This window comes from Mesocricetus auratus, unplaced genomic scaffold, assembly GCF_017639785.1.
Source record: "Mesocricetus auratus isolate SY011 unplaced genomic scaffold, BCM_Maur_2.0 Super-Scaffold_100021, whole genome shotgun sequence".
In the NCBI taxonomy this organism is placed as follows: Eukaryota; Metazoa; Chordata; class Mammalia; order Rodentia; family Cricetidae; genus Mesocricetus; species Mesocricetus auratus.
The window spans coordinates 18,238,910-18,259,938 of record NW_024429202.1 but is presented as its reverse complement, the minus strand read 5'-3'; the positions used below and the strand labels follow the sequence as shown (position 1 = coordinate 18,259,938).

The 21,029-nt window shown below is 41.2% G+C and overlaps 1 protein-coding gene across 4 annotated transcripts in view; it reads left to right on the top strand.

Annotated features, from left to right (window-relative positions):
* The window catches only part of Col19a1 (collagen type XIX alpha 1 chain), a 313,664-nt gene that overhangs the window by 238,573 nt on the left and 54,062 nt on the right, over window positions 1-21,029 (top strand). For all 4 annotated transcript variants that reach the window (XM_013125565.2, XM_040729471.1, XM_040729472.1 and 1 more), the window contains 13 exons: window positions 3,939-4,001; window positions 7,769-7,804; window positions 9,314-9,349; window positions 9,448-9,501; window positions 10,192-10,245; window positions 11,622-11,675; window positions 12,338-12,427; window positions 14,013-14,057; window positions 14,167-14,244; window positions 16,486-16,521; window positions 16,618-16,671; window positions 16,759-16,812; window positions 18,147-18,188. In XM_013125565.2, the coding sequence (XP_012981019.1) occupies window positions 3,939-4,001; window positions 7,769-7,804; window positions 9,314-9,349; window positions 9,448-9,501; window positions 10,192-10,245; window positions 11,622-11,675; window positions 12,338-12,427; window positions 14,013-14,057; window positions 14,167-14,244; window positions 16,486-16,521; window positions 16,618-16,671; window positions 16,759-16,812; window positions 18,147-18,188 (696 nt within the window). The remainder of the gene's footprint in view (window positions 1-3,938; window positions 4,002-7,768; window positions 7,805-9,313; window positions 9,350-9,447; window positions 9,502-10,191; window positions 10,246-11,621; window positions 11,676-12,337; window positions 12,428-14,012; window positions 14,058-14,166; window positions 14,245-16,485; window positions 16,522-16,617; window positions 16,672-16,758; window positions 16,813-18,146; window positions 18,189-21,029) is intronic.

The window sequence follows — 21,029 nt, the reverse complement described above, 5'->3', positions numbered from 1 at the left end:
ACAGGTGTATCTCAAACTCCAGGGACAGTTCCTACCGCTTGGAATCTTTTCTAATTGTTTCAGAATCTTAAGTGGAATCAGAAAAGGCCAGTGGTGTATTTGCCCCATCTTCCTACCCGAATAAATGATCTAGAAGAGTCTGCAGGGAACTTGGCACGGTGCCTGCTGCCAATGTACCTATGAAAGGGTTTTTTTTTAATTGCCATTAATGAAGGAGCAGCTCTGCCAATAAACCATGCATCATCGAGTAAACAAAGAAAGCTTAAGTGTAGCTGATGCTGGGAGGGGGAAGTAATCTCTGCAGACACATCCACTTCCTGCCTATTCTGGATCCACCTCTCAGCTTTAGAAAAGTGTGTTTTTCACAGTAAAAGTGTAAAGCCATGGGGGGGGGGGTCTCTGCTTGTGCTTGGTGCTGTGGTCAGGGCTTCCAAAACCTGACTGCACGTAGAACCACCAGGAGAGGGTAAGGGAAAGAAACGCCTGTTCTGAGGCCCCATCCACAGGGACCCGGGGTAGAGGGAGACCGGTATCTCTGTTATTCAAATGTGTGGGAGATGATTCTGACATGCAGAGAGGGCTGGGAGCCACTGAGGGATGGAATGAGCATCGGCTTTGGGATCAAAAGTTGACTATGGGACTAACTGTTGTGTCACCTTGGGAAGCCTCATTGCCCTAAGCATCAGTCTCCCTGTGTGCACAGTGGGCATAATCATCTACAGGAATTGATAGGAGGATTAAAATCTAATGAGACGAACTTACCTGGAAGCACAATTGCCAGTGCAAATTAGGCTTTGTACGTTTGCTCACAAGGTCTCGTTTAACTCAGTTTTGCTATGAGCTATCATTATCCTTGGGGCCTTGACTTGTTCCCCTTTGCGTACCTTGCCATAATTTTGAAGGGAGGAGACTTGAGTCGGGCTGTAAAATAAAAGATTTAACTCAAAGTATACTTTAAACACATGAATTATTTATCACTGCTGTATAATATGCCTCTTCTCAATACACTCACCAGCAATTCATGGAAACAGCCTATCCTTTAGAAACTAGCATCACCTGGAAACAGTGTGAGTGCAAACAGCCCTCAAGGATTTGGTGGAGGGCCATGTATTTGCACAATGGTCAGTGAGAACTACTGATGTAGAGACTGTGGGACAAAGTGGCAGAACAAGGACTCCTGGAGAAACATCCAGCTTCCCCTGGAACAGAACGTTAGGCAAGCAAGATGTAGGTTCAATAGCACATGGCTTTCTAAACAGCATCAAAACTGTCAGACCCAGAGATGGTCTTCTGATGCTCTGCAAGTTCATCGCTGCTCTTCAATTCATACTTACCACAATAAGTCACTGCAACACATTTTAAACATGAAAAAGAACCTCCATGTGTCTAATATTAGACATACACATTTGCATAATTTCATGTGCAAGATGGATTCCTTCGGTTTTAACCAAGGCCAAGCTCACCCGGGGGAATGCAAACCATAGGCTTTGTTCAGTCCCTCTGCTGTCCTCCACTGGCTTGGCACTCTGCCTACCTCGGTTCAAACCATAGCATCATATCCCTTCCCCCTGACCTTCATTGTTCCACCCATCCTCTATCATTTTGAAAAGATGTGTGTTTATAAGTGATTTCTAGCTTCTTCACCTGCTTGCTTCTGTTAAATTAGATGAGTATTTATGACTGTATACTGGGGATGTTAGCACAAACCTGATGGGTAACATGAAGGTCAGTTTAGAGTTTTACAGATCAATTATGCATTGGTGCCTTAAGTGTTCTCTGCCTTCTCTATCTTCCTATATTGAACACAATTTGCTATATTCAGAAAAACATACCACCTACAGTGTGCTGAGGTACTGCTGAGGATACACAAGATGTATTTTTCTAGGATAAATCATATATCGGGGCCGGAAAGATGGCTCAACAGTTAAGTACATGTACTGTCCCTACTAAGGATTCAAGGTTGGTTTCCATCACCCATGATAGGCAGCCCACAACTGCCTCTAACTCTAACTCCAAGGCATATGGCATCCTCTTCTGGCTTTCTTGGGTACCTGCACACATATGGCGCATATACAGACAAACAGGCATGCACACAATAAATGAATAAACAAACAAAAATAAATAGCCAGCATGTTTTAAAGTGTATAACCATTGCTTCAAAGAAGTTACTATTTTTTAAGATTAAAGCTCAAAGAAATCTAGAGAAAAGGCTAGAAATCTATAGGTCATACATGGACATTGCAAAAATGTCCTATAGAAAAGGCTAGGAATGTGTAGGTTATATACAAACATTACAAAAATGATGCAGTTAGTCTGCAGGTGAGCAAACTGTAAAACATACTGGTGTAAAATACACATACCATTGGCCTGTGAAGTGATTGTCTAGAAGCCCATTGAGCTATCCCTTGTGGAATTCAGGTAGTGTGAACTGACTTTTTAATTGGTGTCTTTTGGTTTTCTTAGAAAGGACTTTCACAGGACTGGCTACAGCTTTGAAACATGAAAAATTAGTACTGTGGCTTAACATTTTAATAAGATCAATATTATCCTTACAAATCAAGAAAGATAGTTAATACAAAAAAGATCATGTCTATTACATAAAATGTCATCATATTGATTTTGGTAGAAATGTATAAACAAGCCAAAGATTTTGGGGCTGTAATAACTCGATGTGCTGTTGTGTGAAGATTTTGTTGCAAAGACATAGTCTCATTCTCAAAATAAAAACATTCACTGAAGACTTGTGTGTAACAGACAAAAACTCCAATGCTGGTCAGTGGGGCTGGGATCAGTGCCTCAATACATTAGAGTGCTAACTAGCACTTATAATGAATGGACAAAATCACTTGGACCAAATGACAGGTATTAAAAGCAATGTTGAGCGAAGAAAGTTGCATACAAGATAAACCTCTATGGAATTCATCCTACATGTTCAAAATAATATATTATTGATGACTCTATGGAAAGAATGAAGGTAGAAAATACCTACTGAGAGGTAAATACTGAATCCAAGAGAGTAGTTTGCTCTGGTATAAGAAGTCAAAGGAAAATGTGGAGAATTTCCTGTCCATGATTTTCTTAAATCTTTCATTTTGAATATTTCATATTGAAAGGTTAGACATACTTTACTTTGTTTTCTGTATCTTTAAAAGTTAAAAAAATAAGAAAGCCATAAACCTATAAATACAACAGTAAGCATTGTCTTACAGAAATTCACTTGAGGTAGGAGGAGAATTTTTCAGAATGGCAAGTCATCTAGGGCTATGTTTAACTGAAGAACCAAGTGGCTGTTCAGGAACCCTGGTGAAAGATAAAACGGAAGTCGGGTCCTGCAGCTCCAGTGTCTACTCAGTGATGTAATTTCTGCTACAAGGATGCTCTCTCCAACTGTATTTTCTGAAAACGCTCTTTCCCCATCACATATAAATACCTCTTCAACATATTTGACAAGCACATCTTAGACATTTCTAAGCTGCTGCTGCTGTCACCATATCAATGAGAATGACTTCCTTTGTCCACAGCCAGTCCTCTAGGCAGCACAGGAAACACTGGGGACAGCTGGCAGACTCGTTTTTCTTTCTGTGATCATTCACTCCCCCCACTTAAAATAAGAAATAAGTCCTGAAAAGAAAACAAGAGCAGATTGTTGTGTCGCTTAAATGCAAAACTAAATAAATAATGTTTTTTGGTACTGCAGAACAAAACTGTAATTCTTTTCTCCTCTACATGCCTTGTCCTTGAAAAATAATTCACATTGTTCCACATTAATTTTAAATGTGCTAATGAAATGTTATGGATTTCTGAAAGACCTAAGGCATGGAGGAGTGCAAAGACACCTTCTTAGGCAGAGGTCCCAGACCCAGGCAGGATTCTCTGGGTGGGGGAAGATTTTTCTCTTCACTCATGAGGCATTTCTCTTCTGTTTTTGTTCTCGACAGGGAGACTCTGGGCTTCCAGGATTTCCAGGGTCTGTTGGCCCTAAAGGACAGAAAGGAGAACCCGTGAGTATTTTATCTTTGAGGGCAGAGGGAGGAAATAAAAAATAGATGAAGAATTAAAAGTATTTTCCCAGCTCCAATCCCATGGCCCTTTAATTCTAACACTCTGAATAGCATTGTCGACTAAATTCTTAAGCAAGTAGACACCATGCCAGGCACCAAACCCTCAACTCATATAAAAAGCCCCTTGAGGTGGCCCATTCTATACATTGGTTAGTCTGATTCCAGAACACAAGCTTTCAAACTATTAAGTTGCCTAGATAGGTCCAAACACCATATCTAAAATGAGAAACGCAATCAATATGTCAAGACTGGTACAAATTTAGCTTAAAATTGAAAATGCTTCTCTCTCTGCTCAAACAATTGTTCTCAGTACACCTCTGAAATTATTTTCCTTTCTGAGTTTGTGTGTGTGTGAGAGAGAGAGGGGGGGGAGAGAGAGAGACAAAGACAGAGACAGAGAGACACAGAGAGAGAGAGAGAGAGAGAGAGAGAGAGAGAGAGAGAGAGAGAGATCAAAGATCAAAATGACTTCAAAAGCCTCCTTCCAATATTGCTGTAACTGATTTCTTTGAAAACTTTTTTTTTGGGTGGGGAAAAAAGAAGAAAGAAAAGAAAACCCCTATCATATCATTTATATTCAAATAGAACCACTGAAGAGAATGCAAAAGCCTAGTTACAAAAAAAGAGTTTTAACATTGTGTGCCAATGAATGAGTGTGTGTGTGTGTGTGTGTGTGTGTGTGTGTGTGTGTGTGTGTGTGTGTTCTTGAACCTGGAACTCAACAATTTGGCAAGCTTGGCTAACCAACAATGTTCAGGAATCCTGTGCCTCCCCAGCCCTAGGATGGCAAGCATGCATTGTCATTGCCCTGCTTTGACATGAGTTCTGTGAAAACAAACACATCTTCATTCTTGTGGAAAAGTCAGGATTCACATAAGGTTTGTCTTTTTTTATGTGCCATATACCTTTTTAACTTGCTTCACCCATGTTCCACAGTGAGTTAGAGACATGGGTTGACTGGACAAGAGGAATGGAGAAGTCACTAAAATGCCTGCGTGAAAAAGAGAAGCCGTAGGAAAAGCACTCAGTGCTATCGAGCCTAGCTCCAGGAACTCTGCTCAGTTTCACTTAGACATCTTCATTGTCCTAGTCATTGCTTCTGGCAGCTTTGAAATCACCACTGCCTCCATGGACCCTGGTTATTGACCTTCTAGTCACTTATCCTCGCTGACCTGTCCAGGGCTCCCCAACAGTCTTCCACAGTGTTCTCCAACTGAGGATTTCAAAGGGTCTGGGAACTGTCACGTGACCCACCCCACAGCAGCTCGCCACTCCTGTGCGCCACTCTGAGCATCTCCTAACCCCTTCTTGTGTTCTCCATTGTCTCCCTACCCACTGATATCCACCTCGATTTAAGTTCCTGAGTGGATCATGGAAGACCTGACAAGTAAGACATGAAGCAGAAAAGAATGTTCTATGAGCAACAGCTGTGCACTGTAAACAGGAGCATGGAATCAAAGTCTGGGAATTCTAGCTCGGGAGTTCTGGGTGGAGCCCTGAAGCCTATGTTTCCCACAAGCCACATTAGTGCTGCTGCTCCGGAATCACTGAGGGCTGGAGTGATGCTGGTTCCTAGGGGTGAGCCGCCTTTATCTTCTTAAGGACTCCCTCTGGCTTTCTCTCCTGCCTTCTACGTTCATGAGAAGCCTGGCTGCCCATGTGGGCCAGTCTTAGCCCTGTTCTCTTTATTCAATAGAAATAAATGTCTTGGGCTGGAAAGATGGCTCAAAGGATCTAAGCACTGGCTGCTCTTTCAAAGGACCAGGATTCAATTCCCAGCACCCACATAGTGACTCACAACCAACTGTAACTCTAGTTCCAGAGGATCTGGTAGTATATTTTGCCCACTGTGGGCACTAGGCACACACATGGTGCACAGACACCCATGCAGGCAAAACAACCATACTCATAAGATAAAAAATAAACTTCTTTTCCCCCTAACGTCTATCCTGGGCAGTCCACTCTTACCCCCTTGATGACCCTGCTTCCTCTGTACATCATTGCTTGCTTTCCTGTCTCCCCACAAGTTTTATATTATTAGTTCTTTGTTGTTTCAACCTTCTTCTTCAAGAGCAAGATCAATAACCAAGCAGCTCATAAAGAAGAGTAGTCACTATCTAAAATAGAATTTTGAACCACTGTCTTGAACATCAATATCAAAATGGCCACATGCCCCCCAGTTTTCAATATGTGGAATATGATGACATGTGTGACATATCCAAGCTGTAAAATATGTACATGAAAGGATCTAGATAGAATCTATGATTTTATAAATAAGGAAAGGGGGGCTCAAAAACTTCAAATGGCTACCCGTAGGTAGGATTCATGGGAAATGAGACTAAATTGAAAACCTGCGGTCAACCAGATCCCTACAAACTCCGTCAGTCAATGTAGCCTCTGAAGCAGGCCTGGAGGGGCAGGCCTATTACCCCAGCTGTTCAGGGTGATAAGGCAGGAGGATCACAAGTTGAAAGCTCTCCTAGGGTATAAAGTGAGGTCAAGTCCTCAGTGGACAACTTAGTGAAAACTAATCTCAAAACTACAAAGTAAAATGAGAGACCTGAGGGTATGAGCTTCATGTTAAAGTCCTGGCCCTGATCAAACCCCAGACAGTGGGGGATTCGATGTAGATTTCAAGTTTTCAGTGACTCTGCCAAGAGTGATATGACTCAAGCAGGAGCAAACAGAGGCGGAAGCAATGCCCACCATGCTTGCCTTAAACCTTAGTAGTTAAATACGTAGTCTTAGAATGAAAATATGAAAAGTAAGACTATAAACAAAGCCCTGATCTAACACATAAAATTCACCCATAGTAGAAGATGACATCGTGTTAGGTAGATAACAGTTTGTGTGGTTACACCAAGTAACAGATATGTGGCAATAGCCAAGAAAAACTAGGCCCTGCTTGCACCAGAGGACATCTTGGTTCATTTGGAAGATGTCATTGTTTGATTGCCACTACATGCAGTCAAGCTGATTCAAATCCTGTGGCTTCATCCTTGGGCACATGCAAACTTCTCAGACACCACTGAAGAGGAAAAGAGCCTGAAGAATTGTGGGCAGTCTGTGCCTCAGTTTCTTCAACTGCGTACTGCGTACAGCTGCTATAAGAGCAACTTCTGATTGATACCTGAAGATTAACTATGGTGTGTGTACGTGCGTGCATGCGTGTGTGTGTGTGTGTGTGTGTGTGTGTGTGTGTGTGTGTGTGTGTAGCAGCAAGAAGAATATGGGAAGTGAAGGTGATCCTTCAACTCTATCTCTCCAGGGGACCTCCATCCTAACCCCAGTAACTACCACCATCAGTTCCATTGCTTACCCAGTAATTAACCCGTTCAAGTCATTTCGATTATAGTACAACTGACACTTTAAAGAGCATCCTTGAAATAACGCTACCTTGTGCTTAAAAACACAGTTAACCTAGGTGGGAAATTCAAGTGAATACCTGCCATTTAACCTGTACCCATTTCCCTCCACTGGCTGATGAACGCTGCTTGAATATTCATCTTCATTTCATAATAGGAAGCTGTAGCCTTGGGCAGCATTTCAATTTGACTGCTGTTGGGAGCCTCTAAGTAGTATTACAATGATTAGCTCCATGTTCATTCGGGAATATGAAAGATTCTGTAAATTCCTTCTCACTTACCCCTGTCAGAGTTGATTTCTAAGTGTTTATAATTGATTCCAGTTTCTACCCATTTTCCTAGGGGGAAGCTTTCACAAAAGGTGAAAAGGGAGATAGAGTAAGTAGATGTTTAGCGCTATCTTGGGTTTTCTATTTCATTGATTTCTCTCTCCAGTTTGTCGTTGGCATCTAATCGATTTGATAGAGTAAGTTTCCTGAAACTTGTATTTTCTTCTGCTGTTTCTTACTGCTATCTTTAATCCTTGGTAAATGCTATCTTGTGATAACACTTTAACTTTTGATTTGGGTTATACAGGCTTTCTTTGGTATTTTTTTTATTTTACATTTATTTTGGGGAGGGATGGTATGTGCTTGACATACTTTGTAGGCATGCCTTTGTATGTGTACGACGGCCAGAAGACAGCTTGTGGGAGCCTGTCCTCTCCTTCCACTGTGTGGTTCAGGCTCAGCAGCAACTTCCTTTACTCTCTGAAATGTCTCACCAGCCCTATTTGGGTTTTCTTTAGCTTACTGCTATTAGTGGCTAGGCCTCAATGTCATAAAAGTCATCAAGTAAGAATATCTAAATTGCCAGGTGGTGGCGGGACACACCTGCCTTTAATCCCAGCACTCAGGAGGCAGAGGCAGATAAATCTCTGTGAGTTCAAGGCCAAAGCCAGCCTGATCTACAGTGTGAGTTCCAGAACAGCCAAACAGAAATCCCATCTCAGAGAAAAAAAAAGAAAAGGAAAATAAAGAGGAATATCTAAATTACAAAACTAAAACATGCAATTACAGGTTTGCAAATTTTTTTAAAGACGCAAATTGAACTTTCAAATGAGTCATGGAAAATAAGAAAACATTGTGTTATTTAATGTAATTTTTTCTGTTTTATTAAGTACCCAGGAGTAGAGTCACCAGCACACATACCTCTTTAAACTTAGCCTATTCCATCCTGCCTCTCATGTGAGGTTGGCCATCATGTGGTGATGAATGACTCATTGCTAATATGCCATGAGGTCTTAGTTAGGGTTTACTGTTGCTGTGAAGAGTCAACTCTTATAATGAAAACATTTAATTGAGGGGACTGGCTTACAGTTCAGAAGTTCAGTTCAGCATGGCAGAGAGCATGGCAGCATGCAGGCAGATGTGGTGCTGGAGTTGAGAGTTCTACATCTTGGCTCAGAGGCAACAGGAAGTTCACCCGAATGTCCGGTTGAGTGACGCCTGAGACAAATGAGCTCAAAGCCCACCCCCACAGTGACACACTGCCTGCGTAAGGTGTGGCCCAGATTAAAGCTGTGCCCTCTAGCCTCAAGGTCTGGATTCAAGGTGCGTGTCATCCAGCCTCCTCCAACAAGACCATACTTCCTAATAGAGCCATTCTCTATGAGTTTGTGGGGACCAAATACATTACACTACCACACATAATGTCACAAGTGAAAAAATGAAATGAGGAGTTTTGTTACTTACTAGCAACAAGGATTCTGGATTGCTTGATTGTGTGGCTTCCTTAATGCCCCACTTAATGTTGTGTGCTAACTGATAGAAAGTCAATTAAAGTATCAAGATATCTAACCCCATCTGGATTCACGAATAAATCATATGGCAACTGTTTTACTCACAGGGAGAACCCGGCCTATTAGGACCACAGGGAATAAAGGTAATCTCCTGGCATTTTTTTTCAATCATAGTTGCAACATTAATGAGATGATGAGAATAATGGCAACATTTAACTTTCCTTTCCCCTCATGCATTTAGGGAGAACCTGGAGATGTTGGTCCCCCTGGTTTAACAGGAAGCCCAGGGCTAAAGGTATGCACTTCATATATTAAGGTGTATAAGAAGTCACTATTGGGAAATAATGTGGGAATCACATCCATCCTGTATTCAAAAAGGCTTTAGTGTGCCACAAATTTTCTCCACAGATGTTCTCAGAGACTTTATCTTGTTTCCATGGTGACCCCCCACGACAACTAGCTGCATTATTACAAACATAGAAGCTAGGCCTTTTGGTATACAATAGGATTTTAAAATTATTTTTCAGAACAAATTCACAATAGCATCCATAAAAGCTTTAAGAGTAAACAATTCCAGTTAAATCTATGACCCTGTGCCACATTCTTAACAGGAAAAGGATGCAGGATATGTTTCTACACTAAAATTATGCATCTTTGAGATACTTGAGTTTCCCAGAGGAAATTCTACAGGAGTGTCTCAAGAAAAAGCAGTTAGGGGAGGGGTGAGAGGGACTCTCAGGCAATGCTCCCAGGCAGTGCATCAGGCCAGTTACCCCGGTATCACCTGCTGAAAAAAAAAGCAGCCCCATTAAACAAAACATCTCAGAGCTATGTTGCTAAGCTCAGAGCGCATGTCAGTACTAAACACAAAAGGTGGGACGCAAAGAAGCCTGTCTCTTCCCTGTAAAGGGGAGGGTATGTCACCAGCATTTAGACACAATCTATTTTTATGCAAAGCTAAAGTATACATCATCTTCTACTTTAGGGTCAGCAAGGACCTGCAGGTGCCACAGGACCCAGAGGACCACCAGGAGATGTCGTATGTATAGCGTCTTCAGTGCTCTGAAATGAAATTGAAATTAGGATGTGTCTTAAAGAGCATCAGTCAGTGAGCTGAATTATGCTACATTTCCCAAAAACATGGGTCATCGACACCATCCAAACTGGTCACTTCTGATGGGGTGGGGCACAGTGTTACTGGGAAATCATTGGAGTGTAGCCAAAAAAAAAATCTTTGAAACTCAATTGTTGGTAGCCAATGCTACTGTGGAGTAGTGGATACCATAAATATCCAAAGAAATAAGAGAAAAGTCAAGAAAAACACATTTCCAATATGCTATATGATAATGTCACTGTAGTGGGCTTTCTCTCTCTCTCTCTCTCTCTCTCTCTCTCTCTCTCTCTCTCTCTCTCTCTGTTTCCCTCTCTCCCTCTCTCCTCTCCCCCCCCCACATTCCTCATGCTCTTTGGAAGCATTATTTCATATATTCTCCCAGATTTCTACTACTTGGATAATCTCTTGGCCACCCCATGTGAACTCAGGCACTAGATCAAAATGGAGAAGATTCCTGACTACAGCTCTCAGTGACTCTCTGTCCATGCCTGGAATTCTATTGGGCAGACTTGAGATCTCTCCTCTTTCCACCATCTTGGGAGCAGACCATGACTTTTCCCCTGGTCTCATGCTCACTGTTTCAGCCCCCTGGAGGCTATTGGTTAGCATCACAGTGTGCTTTCTAATGAACATCCAATCCACAGGAAAAGGTTTTTGTTTGGTTTTGGAAACAGGTTTTTCTGTGTAGCCCTGGCTGGCCTGGAACTCTCTTTGTAGACCAGGCTGGCCTTGAATTCTGAAATCCACCTGCTTCTGCCTCCCAAGGGCTAGGATTAAAGGGGTGCACCACCACTACTGGCCTATGCCATCGCTGGCCTAAAAAGTTTTTTTTTTTAATTCTTCCTACAATCCAGTCATTGGACCACTTCAGAGATCCCTAATGGAAAGACACCATAAAAGACAGAAAATGTTAATAACATAAGAATAACCACAAAATATTCAGTACTAGGAACAAAAAAATAAACAAAATAAAATAAAAAGGAAAAGAACCACTCTGGATAAACCTAGTAAAAGTATCTTGACTACTTAAGTTGGTTTGTGGTGCCACCGACCGCCCCTCTCCCTCCTCCTCTTAGCAACTATATGGGTGGAACATTTCAGTTCTTTTCTGTTTCCCATTACAGCTGCTGGCTTCACTTGGGACAACAAGCCACATGTCTTCAAATAACATTTCTCCTTAGGCCAAAATCAACGTTACCTTGTAGGTAGATGCTAAAACTCGGTGCTCTTACAAAGGGTAGAATACTATTACATTAAGATATGTCCTAACTGCTTTTTTCCTTTAATTCTGTATTTTCTAGGGATTGCCAGGAGAACATGGTATTCCAGGGAAGCAAGGCATTAAAGGAGAGAAGGTACAGTTTAGACTTGATTCTTTAATAGTAAGTAAATAGAAAGAAGAAACCAAAGATCCCAATGTCATCAGAGAGGCAAAACATTAGCCCAAGACTTGAGCCTCCCAGGATCTGGCAGTGCAGGGGACAGACATTCACATAAACTGTGATACAGTGCCCCTGGTGTCTCGCATCTTTGCAGCCACGGGTATGGCAGAGAAACTCCAGATGACAAAATGAGCTAGCTTGGAAGAGCAGATGTTAGGGCTGAGGTCAAGTTATGAATTCTCAGAAGTGTCTCTCTCTCTGCCTTTTATGACCTGTGTGGATGGATGTGTGTGGGTGTAGCATGTCAATATTGCATCATTCCCCAGGAAATAAGGACTTCATGAATAGATATGCCCTTTGTGTCCGTGTTATTGCACAAGTCTGTATTTCCTCATACTGCTAAATTTTATGTGACAGAACTCATTTCAGTATCTGAATGTGTTTAAGATAACAAAGGCAGGTCCTAGAGTGAGCTAGGCCCTTGGTAGATGCTTTTGGGAGTCAAAGTACAAAAGTGAACATAAGAATGAAGTTTGACTGGCCATAACAACATAAAGCAATGGAAACCACTGTCTCACAACTTCTGGTCATGAACCTCAGCAGAGAAAGAAAAAAGCTCATTTCTTTTTCCACAGGGAGATCCTGGCGGAAGACTAGGCCCTCCTGGACTTCCAGGTCCAAAGGGTGATGCTGGACCTCCAGGGAAAAGCCTGATAGGAAAACCAGTAAGTATCTCCCTTTTGCTAAGATTGTCTTGAGAGTTCATTTACCAGTTTCAAGACACAAGTGTAGTTTTAAGCCCACAAAAAATTGTCATCTTTTACCCTAACTCATAAAGCTAAAGCAATTTGAATGCTCGACACAAGCCAAGGGGGCTCTGCTGCAGAAGATGCACACCCAGGCAACATTTTACAGATAATCTGAGATGTTTCAAAGGCCCCAACACCTGATGTCCTGATTCCTTGAGGATCTACGAATCCCTAAGTACTGGTTCTGAGCCACAAGCCTTCCTAGGATACCGCCTTAAATCAAATGCTCAACATTTCCCTTCCAGAGTTTGAGGATTAAACATAGGCCATCGTCCATAGAAAGTGTGTGTGATCCATGCTATACTCAGGACATTGTAAACTGTACCAGCAGAAAACCCTAAAGTCAATATGTAGTTGGAGGTTTTTCTCCAGCCCACCAGTTCCTAAATAACCTCAAGCTTAATATTAAGTATAATTGTTTAGCAGATGGCTCTGGCTTCTTACTGGCTAGCTCTACCTGTAAATTAAGCCATTTCTATTATTTTATATTTTACCACGAGGTTCATGTCTTGTTATCCCACATCTTGCTTCCTCAGTGGTTATATGGTGTCTCCCTCACTCTGCCTTCTTTCTCTCTGTAACTCTATTTGGATTTCCCGCCTGGCTCTATTCTGCCTGGCCATTGACTGAAACAGCTTTTTTTACCAACCAATAAAAGCAACACATAGTAGCTGATGAAAGCAGAAGCAGACACCCACAGATAAACACTGAGCTGAACCCCTGGAATCCAGTTGCAGAGAGGGAGGAGTGATGAGCAAAGAGGACAAGACCAGACTGGAGAAACCCACAGAAACAGCTGACCTGAACAAAGGGGAGCTCATGGTCCCCAGACTGAGAAACCCACAGATCCAGATCCCCTGTACGTGGGTGTCAGTTAGGAGACCTGGGCAGTCTATGGGGACTCTGGTAGTAGATCAGTATTTATCCCTAGTATACGAATGGACTCTGGGAGCCCATTCCTCATAGAGGGATACTCTCTTGGCCTAGACACATGGGGGAGGGCCTAGGCCCTGCTCCAAATGATGTAACAGACTTTGAAGATCTCCCTGGGGAGCTGAAAGGGTATGGGATGGGGGAATCGGGAAGAGGGGAGGGAGAGGGGACTCAGATTGACATATAAAGCAAGATTGTTTCTAATTTTTAAAAAAATGTATATAAAAAAGTAACACATATTCGCAGCATACAGAAAGACATTCCACATCACCAATATGCTCATTGGATTTGCCCATTTCCCCCACCTTCTTTCTACATTTTATAACAATTATTAATGCTGATAATTCTGAAGATTAGATGTTTAATTTCACAGATAAAACCTCTTATATTTTAAGCTACTTATAGAAAATCTACATCTAAAATTATCTCTGTATTCTTAATAAGAGGCTCACTCAAGTAAAATGAAGGATGGTGAATCATATTTTTGAATTATGACTTCTAATTTTTTAATTATTTAGAAAGAGATATGCAGTAATCTTACGTTTTTTGTTTTTTTTTTTCCTTTTAGGGATTAGATGGAAATCCTGGAGCACCTGGCCCACGTGGACCAAAGGTATATAGATTTCATAGCTAAGTTTTAAAAGAATTAATAATTAAGAAAACGTAACTGAAAAGCACATCTGTCTTGAGCCTCATACTAACAGGAGCCCTTGCTTTCACAGGGTGAAAGAGGACTGCCCGGGATCCATGGCTCCCCAGGGGACACAGGCCCACCAGGGGTAGGAATTCCTGGCAGGACAGTAAGTAATATTCAGTCAAGTTACTGAACCCCAGTGGGTTACATTTTTATCTCCACTCTTATTCAATGCAGTGCTCAGCGTCTTACATAAAGCAATAAGAAGAGAGAAAGAAATAGAAGAGATACAAACAGGAAAGGAAGGAATAAATCATCCCTATTTAGACACTACTTAACCCTGAAGACACTGCCAGGAAACTCTTAGAATGAAACTTTTAGAGTGGTAACGCATTTTCGGCAGTGTGGCAGAATACAAAATAAACATTAAAAAGCAGCAGCCTCTATATATAGTATTAAGAAACTTAGCAAGAAATATCAGGGGGAAAAAATCTCACTCAGTTACCCGGGCCGTGGTGGAGGGGGGACACCTAAAAATAAAACTGACTCAAGAGTTCAGAAACATGTTCAATGAAAACTTGAAGGTACTGAAGAAGACAGTAGGGGTTGGAGCCATCACTTATGCTCATAAACTGACAGAATTAATGCAATGAGAATGTTGATAGTACCAGAAGCACGCAATGTAATCGCCATCAAAATTCTCATGATGTTCCTGGAAATGTATACGGAAACCCACAGACTCCAAACACCAAAAGCAATCTTAAGCAGAAAGAGCAGTTCTACACAAGGAATTTTATTCATCCCACAAAGGAAAAGGAAAACATGACATTTGCAGAAAAATGGGTTCAACTTGAAATCATTCTATTAAGTGAAAGAAGCCAGACTCAGAAAGACAAATAGTCCATGTGGAAGGATGTGTGTGTATGTGTGTGTGTGTGGGGGGGGGTCACATAAGTAAAAATGGAAGAAGAAAAGAGAGTAATGAAATACATCTGACGGGAAAGCAGCAGGCGTGTCTTGTGGTGAGGGTGTAGACCACCAGGAAGAAAACAGGCCAGGAGCCTGCACTGGGGGAGGGAAACCCATAAGAGCAATGTGTATATGAAAATGCCATCATGGGAACCTCTACTTTATGCACTGCCTTTAAAAGATAACAAAGCATTCAACAATAACTCATTAAAGAGGCAACAAGTTTATAGGGAAACTATGCCACTTAGGGGCACAATGAAAAGGCAACAGAAGGCTTGATAATAGCAATGTTATGAATATTTTTAAGTGAGAGAACCCAGAAAATGCTGGTGCCAACTGCTTAAAAGAAAAGAAAAAATGACTTTAAAAATGGGGTCTCACTAGCTGTCCTAAAACTCACTATGTAAATAAACAGGCTGCTCTAGAACTCACAGAGATCTGCTTTCCTCTGCCTCCCAAGTGCTAAAAAGGAAGGCATGTGCCCCCACAGATTCAATGCCCCAAAGATATGTATAATCAGAATGTATGTCACTGGGTTCTTGGGGGTTCTTGGCTATCTTCAACCTCACTTGAGTTCTTCCAAACCGCAGCATCCCAGAAGCAGAAAATAACCCCTGTGCCGTTAGTTAGCTATCTACTCCCGCCACCGAACTCTGGAGCCTGCTGTTTCTTAACAGGAAAATGAGGGCCTACATGTGTCTGCTCCAGGGGCTCAGCATGTATCTTGTAGCTCTTAGCTTGGTGTTTCTGTGGGACTCCTACCTGTGCGAGCAGATGAGTCTCTGACTCTTTTGCTTGTCCTGGGGACTCTTCTTCTCCTGTTGGGTCACCTTGTCCAGCCTGGATATGAGGGGTTGTACCTTGTCTTATTGTTATCTTGTTTTCTTGTGTTTGGTCATTGTGCCTTGGGGGCCTGATCTTTTCTGAAGAAGAAACGAAGTGAAGTAGAATCTGATGGAGAGAAGACATGAAGGGGAGAAGGGAGGAGTGAAGGGAGGGGAAACTGTGGCTGGAATGTATTGTATGCGAGAAGGATATACTTTCAATAAAAAATAAGTAAATATAACAAACAAATGGACAAGAGGAAAATGAGTCAACAAAGAAATGAAATGAGGCCCAGGCCTCTGAGCCCCATGGGCAGTTGGTTTCTGATCTGACAGGATTTGAACACATTGCTTGCACACTTGTGAATGTGCAGCAGCAGAGTGGAGTGAAAGAAACACCCAAGCATATGAGTGAAGTCTTGTTCTAGCCTTGAATGTCTGGTTCTTGAACCGCTATTTTAGGTCAAGGCGAGCTTTCCAGAAACCACGTGCAGAGCTTACAGAGTATTCAGATCATGCAAGCGTCTAACCCTGTCTTTCTGCTAAGTAAACGACAGGGCAGTTATGAATATCCCTGGTAGAATTTGGACAATTCTCTCTCTCCTTTTACCCAGGGCTCCCAAGGACCAGCAGGAGAGCCAGGTATTCAGGTAAGTGATGTCACTGAGTTACTCCCAAAATTTTCTTGATTGCCAGTAATTACTCAAAAGACTGTCCTACGGAACACTTTTTCTTTGCTTTTCTAGGGTCCTCGAGGTCTTCCCGGATTGCCAGGAACTCCAGGGACCCCAGGGAATGATGTAAGGACCTTTCCCCAACTCCCACACCATGTCCATTTTAATCAGCTATAACTTGCAGAGGTTTGAATAAGTGGCTTATGTTTTTAGGGAGCTCCAGGGAGAGATGGAAAGCCAGGACTTCCAGGGCCCCCAGGTGACCCGGTATGTAGACAGGCTTTGCCTGATTTATGTATCTTTAATGCACCCAGAAGCCAAACAGCCTACCAAGCAAATTTTGCTGTCCAAACTAATTACAATGCTTGGAGACTGCTTGGTGATTTTGTTTATCCCCATTATTTTGTAGAGGGGGAAAAATTCAAGCTGGGTCAGCATTATTGTGTGTATGTGATGAATACTTATTTCCTAAGGGTATAATTCAGCTGTACAATTTTGCCCCGGGCTGAGCCTTAGCGTTTAATGTCTTTGTTCCATGGAAAATTGAGATGAAACTGATAGCCACGATTTCTAGTCTTTCTAATGCTAGTGAGTAAATGAACTTCATTTTTCTAAATGGAAGTTTGTAGGTAAGTTACCTCCACTGTGGTGCATAGCCATTGATTGAGTGCCTCAGAACAGACGAGGTGATTAAATTATGAAAATTGGGTTGGAAATCACAGAAAATGCATTTAGATGCTAACTATGTGTTACATCGTTTTATTTCAGGTTAAACTTTGCTATGAGTGACAGTAAATCTTTTTAAATAGCCTCAACTCCAACACTTATATTTTTGAGAGGCCATATGGCACATGGTATTGTATTAAGAGTTTTGTATAATAAAATCTAAATCTGGCCCCTTGCTGGGTCTTCACAGATCCCCTACCTCCCACACTGTGTGCCTTTGAGCCTTTAGAAGCTTCATGCAGTGGCATTATCTAGCCTTTCTTTAACCCCAACAATGAATCATGTGCCCCTCATCTCACATCCTATCAACTGTCACTCAGGCTTACACAGTGTTCCTCTGAAAGGACATTTTAAGACCTGTAGTCCAAACGCAGCCCACGCTCCCTAGGTGTCTGTCTTGCCCCTCACTGAAGTGTCTTTCGAACTTCTGTAAGAGCTAATTTTAAGGCACCATGCAATCTTCATATTTCTCAGCAGCCTGAAAATGTGCTTGGTGAAGGAATGATTTCCTTTTAGCAAATGATTAAAGAAAACATCATATTACTTAAAGCCAGCAGCACAGGGAAAGCAGAAAGGTTACCTTGTGGTGAAACTACAAAACACAGGTGTATGATCAAAACAGTGATACATATGAGCTTGCATGATCTTGGTGAAGTAACAGTGGATACTCTCATATTCTGGTTCTGTGTGTAAGCTTTGAGCCATGAAATGCAAAGTTAAACAAGTGAGTTCAATGGTGAGACTCACCACCCCCAAATTTCAATTGGCATGGCACTTTAAGAAAAAATACACACATCAATTTCTATGTTCATGTTATATTTGGTTCATGTATATGCGAATATCCATGGATTTGGGTTTCTCTCTCTTAACTGCAGATTGCCCTTCCTCTCTTGGGAGACATTGGCGCCTTGCTGAAGGTATTCTTTTGCTATAAAAGAAATGACGTGGTGTGTAAAAAGGTTAAAAAGAAACTTTCTACCAAAGATAGAATTAATAACTGCTCAGTCCAACCAATTCAAATTCTACCGTTACACAGCATTTAATACTGAAAAGTGCACATCTTATTATATCCTGTAGCATTCACACTAATCTTCCCACTCGCTTCTTGGTGGGTCACACACTGTAGATATGAGATGGGGGCAGCAGAATTGAGATGAGATACAGGAAGGGTGATCATTCATACCTTTACAAAGGTCCTGCCTCCTCTGAAGCAATAGCTTTCTCTTCCTTTCCCTTCCCCACCCTGGCTCGCTGCCCTGAAGTCTGTCTACCACCCTGCCAGCTCTGGTCAGGCTCAAGATGAAAATCAGTGCCACTAGCTTACAGACTGAGCTTTTTATATCATGGAATTTTATAAAATGAGCTATAAAATTCCAAAGCCAACAGCCGCCCTAACATCTGTTACCCTGTTAAACAAAAATTATCTCTACTGATTAGCTATTCCATAAAGTACCTTGGGCTAAACATGGTGGCACACACCTGTAGTTCCATCATTTAATCCATCCTTTAGGAAACTGAAACAGGAGAACAACAAGTTTAAATCCAGCTTTAACTATGCAGAAGCTTACACCATACTAACATCACACACACACACACAAGCACTATGCCTACCATTTTTTCTTAAATACTTTACTATGTTTTATCAGTAAAAATGAGGCATCTGGTAATGGGTAAGGCTATGCATATGTAGTCTGCATGCAGTCCAGTAAGAACTGGTGATCTTAAATGAAAATGTAGCCCTTCATTTCACTCTTACATTTCCTGCCTTTGGGTGAACATGCATATACACCACACACACCGCTTCACTTATACAGCTGGTGTTTATGCTAATGATTTGCCTAATGACTTACATGAAGAGTTATAGCATCAAAAGACGCGGTCTAGTTTCTAGAAAAGGTACATAAATATAAATATTAATATAAAACATTTTAGAGGGGTTTTTAGGAAATCAAAAAAGCAGAGTTTTCTTATAATACAGGATATTTATGAGAGTTTCAGAGAGCTCTCATATTGAATTATAATTATATGTCAGTCAGTGCAACCTTACTTATTTCTTTCCCATTTAGTCTTTACCAAAATGTTCTGAGCTCAGGCTGGAGTGTCATTCTCAGTCATCAAAGATACTTGAAGTTCCAAGTAGCTAAGTAATTTGCCCAGACACGTAGCTAATAAGTGTGAGGTTGACCCAGGAATACACATCCTCGGGTTTTAAGCCCCAGATTCTTTGTAACAACAATAATGTTATAAATGACAAGGTTGTAGGATTCGACACTTGAATTCTTTTTTTTCTAGGTGGTTCTTATTGGAACCAGCCTTTAACACAGGGTTCTTTATAGACATTCTAGATCCAAGTTACAACAGTCCAGCTGATAATGAAATAAGAAAATATATGGGAATTCTAAAATTTGTTCCTAGAAACTAACTGAATTCTTGTTTCTCTTGCCTAACCAACATTTCTGTGGATCTTGCTTATATTTCTTGTGAAAGCATGAATTCTCAAAATAATAAAAATCTAATTTTCATGTGCATAGATAGACACTTGAAAGGATGAGAAAGTTGTATACTTAACCAGAACTAAATGTTCTGACAGAATGTAGGATGGCTCACAGAACAGACAACATACTGAGTGGACTCTGCTAAGAGGAGGACTGGGCTCTGGGGGGTCTCATGGATAGAGGAACTGATGGTATTGCCAGGGCAGCCTCTTCGGACATATCACACTACTCTTCAGTACTAGAATCATCTCAATATGGTCCTGAGTCATCCTGGTGGGATGCAGACTGGAAAGCTTGTCCGGTGACCCCATAAGCTTTATTCAGCAGAAAAAAGGGGAAACAAGTAGCCCCCACCCAAACCCCAAATTCAAGAATTTAGTTTAGAGATTGACCTGTGAAAGCAATTCAATAGCACAATGTTAAATCGTGACCCTGTAACCCCCTAGCTCAAGCTCTGTGTCTTGATCGTTTTACAGGATGTCAGCTACTTTCTGTTCTCTAAGATGTCTTGAGGTAGAGCCTTGAGAGAACCTGGCGTAACACTAAAGCTAAACCATCCCTTCTAGCCCTTCTAGATTAATCTGTGTGCCAGGTTCTCTTGGAATCAGACTGTGCATTGGCTAATGATAAATGTATCTTAATCCTTTCTACAAAATAGTATTGAGTCATTTTATTCAAGAAGCTTTATTAAAATCAGTTTCCCTTGCCTTATCTAACTGAAGAAAATGAGACCATTAGCAAATGAATCTAAGAAGGTTCTGTTGAGTTAAAACAATTATCATTTTTAAATTTTTCCTATTATACTAAATATGAATTCCACTAAAATTATCAGTGGAATCATCTATCTGAAAATGTTTCTGAAATCAGTATTCAAAGGTTTTGCGCTATACTGATAAAACATTACATACATATACATCATATATATCTGTAGGCATAATTCATCTTTTTGTACATTTTGAAATATAGAAACTTTCCTGATTCTCTTGAGTCCCACCTTACCCTTCCCTGCATGGTGGTTCTATGATTTTATGTGTGTTGATTCATAACCAAAAGTATTAGTTATGAATGATTTTATTCTTTCTTGCCAACTATTTATCAATAGCAAATCTCCATTCCTTTTTCTGTTCAATGATTCTTCCAATTACTAAAAACAATGAAAAATAGAAGTTTTCTTTTGTCCTGATCTATCACTTGTCCCTTCCATGAGCGGTTCTTAGACTCTCATGGTGGCATTTATACTTCAATATTTTTTAAAAACAAGAT